Genomic DNA, 6,421 nt, shown 5'->3' with positions numbered 1-6,421 from the left:
GTTTACGACGCTTCGCGGAAATGCTATTGTGGCCGAATTACTAAAAACTTCGAGTGCAGATGTCTGGTCTTTATGCACTGTAAAAAATAAACTTGGCCTTCACAATTCAATAGCATAGGCGACACGTGAGTCGTAAATTCTCCTAACTGTCTGAGAAAACGACTTTCTCCGACATCTGCTAGCCGCTAATATAAATAAAATAAAATAAAAAACTAATAAAAAAAGCTAATAAAAATAAATAAAGTGTGCGTGTATAAGCGTCGTCAAATTTACTATACAGTTTTATGAAAACATTTAATCATTGTCTCCTTTTCCTTTTCTAATATATTACTATTTTATTTACCGGTATTATATCAGATTCATACCGGTATTATACCGAAACACATCTACCGACTTAACATTGTTATATTCGCAATATTTCGGTTTCATCAAACCGGTATCGAATAGTAACCTAAAAATACCGGTATTTTTCCGGTATCCGTAATACCGATTTGGTCTCTGGTGAAAACTATCGGGCAAGCGCCGGTGGCTCCACGTTGATGCACTGCACAAAACAATTGAGCGCCGGTGGCAGCACTGTGGTGCCGTGTTCAAAGCTGTCGAACGAACGCTAATATTGCTTGTGTTCTGTTTAAGTAACAATAAATTCCAGACATAGCAAGTTTTTTGTTTTCATAATAACTTGTGCCCTTTGATAATGGCAAACGAAAGAGAAGACACGATTATACGTGATGAGTGCGCGGACAGCTAGTCTGTTGTTCCACTTGAATTTGAGGATTGCGAAGAAATAAGGAGACATTACATCTTCAGAAAAACAAAGTGAGGCAGAATCTTCGGATGACTCTGAAATACGTAGACGGAGAATTCGGCGAACGCTACCGTTGCCAAGTGATACGGAAGAATCAGACGAAGATAACAGTGGAGAGTGGTCAGATTTTGATTTACCGAGGAACAATAATGAATTCGAAGGATCTCCGGGTCCTAACGTATTTCTCAGAGATACACAGAACGTCGAGAATGTCGTGGAATTATTTATAGGGAACAATTTGTTTGAATTTATTAGTACCGAAACGAAAAGTTACTACAATCAAAATTCCAACAGGAGGAAGCCCGATAGAAAAAGTGCTAAATTTTTCGACGTTACGGCAGTCGAACTTAGAAAATGGTTTGGGCTTGTTATTCTTATGGGAATCATAAAAAGAACCAAGGATGGACGATTGTTGGTCGACGGATCCATTATTGGAAACACCAATATTTGGCAAAACGATGTCTCGTAATAGATTTCGACAGATATTATCATTTTTTCGGATAACAATAATAAACCTGATAATGCCGACCGACTCTTCAAGGTACAAGCTATAATTGATCATTTCACAAAAAAGTTTCAAGAACACTTTAATCTTGGTCAGAATATTTCAATCGATGAAGGAATGATACCATGGCGTGGACGATTGAGTTTTAAAGTTTATAATCCATCGAAAATTACAAAATATGGTATACTCGTCCGGATGCTGTGCGGATTCCATTACGGGATATATTTCCCGTTTCAAAATATACTCTGGCATTAGACAGCCTTTAAAGGATACAGTGATGGAACTATTGACAAATTTTTGTGGAAAATGGCATCATCTATACATGGATAATTACTACAACAGTGTAGAACTTGCGGAGAATTTGCTTACGAAGAAAATTCGTTTGCGAAACGCTGCGACAAAACAGAGAATTACCGGCAAAATTGAAGAACTCTAAACGAAATGTACTTGAAACTAAATATCAAGGAAGAGGAGAAGTACTCGCGTAAGTATGGAAAGCATCGAAAGACCAAAATGATAAGAACAATTTCTACCATACACAATGCCAATTTAGTTGAGACAGAAAAAAAAAAAAAATGCAGAAAAACCAATAGCACGATTCAAAAACCCGAAAGTATTTTGGATTATAATAAATACATGAAGGGAGTAGATCGAGCAGATCAATTTCTTAGTTACTATCCTATATACAGGAAAACCATAAAATGGTCAAAAAAAGTGACCTTATACCTGTTTAATTATATAATGCGTTCAAACTGCATCAACATTACAATGCAGAATCCAAGACTCTCCATTTTCATGATTTTTTTATTAAAAATATGCGAATCGTGGATAAAGGATCATTTACCTGTGAAGAGAACTTGAAGGTCGCTAGTACATCCAATCGTGCTTCCAATCGTGATTCGGTCAACAGACTTTCCGGCCAGCTAAAGGAACACCAGCGTATTTTCGAAACCGACAACGCAGAAGGTGTTATGTACGTTATAAAAACAAAAAAATTAGGAGAACAAATTTAATGTGCAAGTCTTGTGGAGTTGCGCTACACCTTGGAGATTGCTTTGCTTCATGTATAATTTAAAAGATAAATACTTCAACAAAATATAAATAAATAAATATATAATACAAAAAAATCTTGTACTTATTTACATATGTATATCCTTACAATTTCGAGAAAATAGAGGGACAGGATTGACAACTCGTGAGAACTGACGATGAGATTAGTAAAACTTGGCGATTTATTGTCTCCCAAGGACCTCGAAAAACCGCCGGCGACAAGCGAAATAATGTGAGTCAGTTCTATCGGCGCGAAACGAAAGAATCTCTCGATTAGACGTATGCGGACGGCATAGTGTTAATCACGATTACTGAAATAATTGATTAAATATTATATATTAAATAATGCTTAAAAATAAATTAACATGTTGACTGCCTCGTGAAACTTACACTGTTTTGTCTGTGAAACAAAGTATTTAGTTTCTATAAGGTACAATTACATTACAATAAAGTAAAGGCGTATTTTTCGTTTTACTATATTGTGTTATTTAAAATTCTTTGTTAATGATAATTATCTTGGCGGTGACCATCGTAACAGTCAACGTGTTAGTAAACAACATTCACTGATCTACTATAAAAACAAATTACAAAAATCCTGACTCTGTAATATACTTTTCTTTAAACATAAAGACTTTGCGCTAATTGCAAATCACTTCGATTCTTTTTTTAATATATTGTCGCCTGTCAAACGAAAAGCTTTTGCATAGAAAAACCGAAACCGATGTTTCGATCTGGAATGTATCGGAATATACTGTTGTCGCTGTTAAAAGAAGAAGAGGAGGATGAGGAAATTCTCTTCACAATTTTGTCGAAAAGAAAAAGGAGAAAAATAAGACATATTTGTACAGATTGGGGTAAGGAGAACCATGGAAATTCGTTTGTAAAAAAAACCATTTGTTGTACGACGAGGAAACGTATAGATTAAATAAGAAAACAAGTGGATTTCATTTTAAGTTTGATCGGAAATAACATAAAAATGATATCTAGGAGAGTGAAATATCCCATTTCTGTGGAAAAATTGCTTGTAACACTGAGGCAAGTTGTTTACGTTGTACTAAATCAGTAACGATGATAAATTGTTGATATTTTAAATTATAATATACAACTTCGTTAAGAAAAATCGCATGACAATTCATTTGGTTTCATTTCAAAGCATAAAACTTCTATTCTGACAACACTAACTTCGTTCTTTTTAACACGTTGGCTACCACAATGACCGACATTACTTTTTAGTATCAAGAAATTAAAATAATTGAAGGATTAAAATTAGAAATTAAAAAACTGGATTAGAATAAGATAAATTGTATGCACTAAAAAATTTTTAACAAAGCGAAAGATCAAATGTTATTAAACATAATATATTTCGAATTACAATCATTCGTAAAGGAAAGTAGGAATACGGTATAATGGTCAATGCGTTAAAGATGTTTTTGCATTATGATCGAAAAATATTTTTTAATGATGTGGTTCATAGCTTTATTACTTGTATTTAAATTTTCTCGAGACAATAATCCCTTAAAACTTGTACAAAAATTTTTTCTTTTTTTATTGTAGAGATTAGGATTTCTTGAATCTAATTTTTTCAAATTTATGCTACGATGCATCAACGTTAAAAAGCCACATTTTATTTTCAAATACATTAATATAGTAATGTTATATAATTATATGTGGTAATATTATATATAATTATAATTAATATAGTAAATAAAATAAATTTCATCAGTGATGTTAACATTAGTGGTATAATAAGCTAAATTTTTCACCGTCGACAGTGGTTATCGATAACCAAAGTAGAATTACAGTCAGCGATAATGATTGACAATGCGAATAAAGACTGGAATGAAGGAACTAGTACGATTAGGACAGAATTAACAAGATTAGTGACAGAATTAACAAGACAAAGTTGACATGACTGATGAGCTTTGTTTAAATCTCTTGTTAATCAATGTTGCAAAATATGTAAGTCTTTAAAATTATTAACATATTTCTATGTTTTTTCTATCGCAGGAGTATTTTTGTCTTTGTTCGTTCAAATTGAAAGAAATTTAATTCCGAAAATGTGTCTTTCGAAAATCTGTTAGTAGTACGTCAATATTACAATGATTCAATTGAACTCTTATTTAACGATAATTAATCGTTCGGAGGCTAAGTTTAAGAGCCTCTTGCGAATACAGTAGTCCACATAACTATGTAACGAGACCGAAACTGGTCAGTTAAGCGGGGTGGTATTCCAGGAATTGACATCGAACGAAATAGTGGGAATGATTGTCAACTGTTTCTTCGATGCCAGGCATCAATATCAGTATCATACGAGCCATTGTTTTTGAAAGTGGTATAAGTCCACTTTTGGAAAAAACTGAGTTAATGGTAGATTTAACGAGATATAGATATCTTCTTTTCGAAATTTATAATCACACATTTAATGGTGCACGATTTCTTCATAAATTAATCAAAGAAGAATGAGAAATCGCAAGAATGTTTTTTTTTTTTTTTTTTTGAAAGTGAAATAAGTCCATTCTTAATAATCATAATTAAAGCAACTTTCTAATCGCAATAATTATCGATTATTACGACTTCAGTGTAAAAGTTTTCAAAGTTTCTTTTTTTTTTCAAAGCTCTCCACGCAATGAAAGCCATTACACGCGTTGTCATAATCCAGAAAGGAAATACTTAAATTCTGAATTGAATTTAAGAAAAATGTATAACTTGTAATTATAAATTATAAATATAAATATAATATCACAGTTGTAAATATAGTTATAAATTATTTATAAATTATAAATTGGCTCAACATATGCTGGATAAAGTTTAAAAGGGATGAAACCGCACAAAATTTTCTGCAAAATCTCTGTGGAAGAAAATGCGCTATTTAAAGTTCTTTTATTTATTTAAAACGAGGAAGGCCTAAAAATTTTAGCAAAATTACTATGTTGCCATTATATAAATTCCTATTTACCATGAATACTTCATCATGCTAAGTCTAAAAGGTGAAATAAGTTCAAAATGTAAATAAGTTTGTTATTATTAGTTATCTTACCGAAGTAATTTACTTTGTACACTTGTTTATTTATATTTTCTTTTTATAATATAACTGAAAGTAATTCTTAATAAACTCAATTATTCTTGTACTTACATTTTAATTATTTTCAACATTAAAAATTTCAGAGAAGCCAACTTTTATAAAAATATAGATTTAAAATTGCTATTGTCTTTATTTTTCATAATTTGTTATTATTGAAAGTGGTATAAGTCCATTTGAAGTTAAAAAAATTGTTTATTTTCTTCAACAATTTTATTAATTATTATTATTGCATAATAAAATTTAACAGGTTAATAATTTTGAAACCATCATCCGAATTGATTAACGCCAATCTTTTTAGATTGATTCAAACGCAAACCAAATATATGAGAAAATGGACTTACACCACTTTCAAAAACAACGACTCATATATCGCTTGCTTTGTGTACGCGAATGTTATATTTCACGGAGCCTTATGGTAGGATAGCATAGAGTGGGGGTAGTCCCAATTACGTAAGCGCTGGTCAGGTCTAAAGTGTGGTTAAGTGGGAACTATTTCATTGTTCATACAAACACCAATCATATGCTTCCACACATTGATGGCCATGAAGTTGCTTTTATTCTATTGATAATTTGCATCAGTATAAAAGGAACCGCAGGCTCGGTCATTTGGTTTACAAATTCAGTCAGTTCATGTTCAACGTGTGTTACAATATGACATTTTGCCGCTTCTAATTTAAGGACTGTTAAGGAGTATAACATGGAACGTATCATTTGTTTGGAATGAAAGGAACTGCGAACACACAAAATCACGACAATTCTTCGATATTTTCGGGTATCGGTGTACTGATGTATCTGGCTGGCAACCACAGATGAGATATATGAATAAATTGCATACATTCATTTAAAATGTATTGATTCAGAGCTCACCTCATTACCATTTTCGTGTCACATCCGTATCGTACGACTTCAGGCAGGTTTTGCACCGCAGCGCTACCAGTGGTGAAAATTAAAATTAAAAAATATGAACAGTGTTGCC

The 6,421-nt window shown here is 32.3% G+C and overlaps 1 protein-coding gene across 1 annotated transcript; it reads left to right on the top strand.

The window, feature by feature from the left end:
- Nucleotides 1-810: 810 nt before the first annotated feature.
- Nucleotides 811-1,277, top strand: LOC122530876 (the record flags this gene model as incomplete). Its single annotated transcript, XM_043658243.1, has 1 exon — nt 811-1,277. A coding segment is annotated over one exon (467 nt), but the record flags the coding sequence as incomplete, so codon positions are not given.
- Nucleotides 1,278-6,421: the final 5,144 nt, after the last annotated feature.

The sequence above is a fragment of the Frieseomelitta varia genome, unplaced genomic scaffold (genome assembly GCF_011392965.1).
Source record: "Frieseomelitta varia isolate USP_RPSP 00005682 unplaced genomic scaffold, Fvar_1.2 scaffold_359, whole genome shotgun sequence".
NCBI classification, from domain to species: Eukaryota; Metazoa; Arthropoda; class Insecta; order Hymenoptera; family Apidae; genus Frieseomelitta; species Frieseomelitta varia.
Note: the sequence above shows the minus strand (reverse complement) of the source record. Positions and strands in the feature narration are given on the sequence as shown.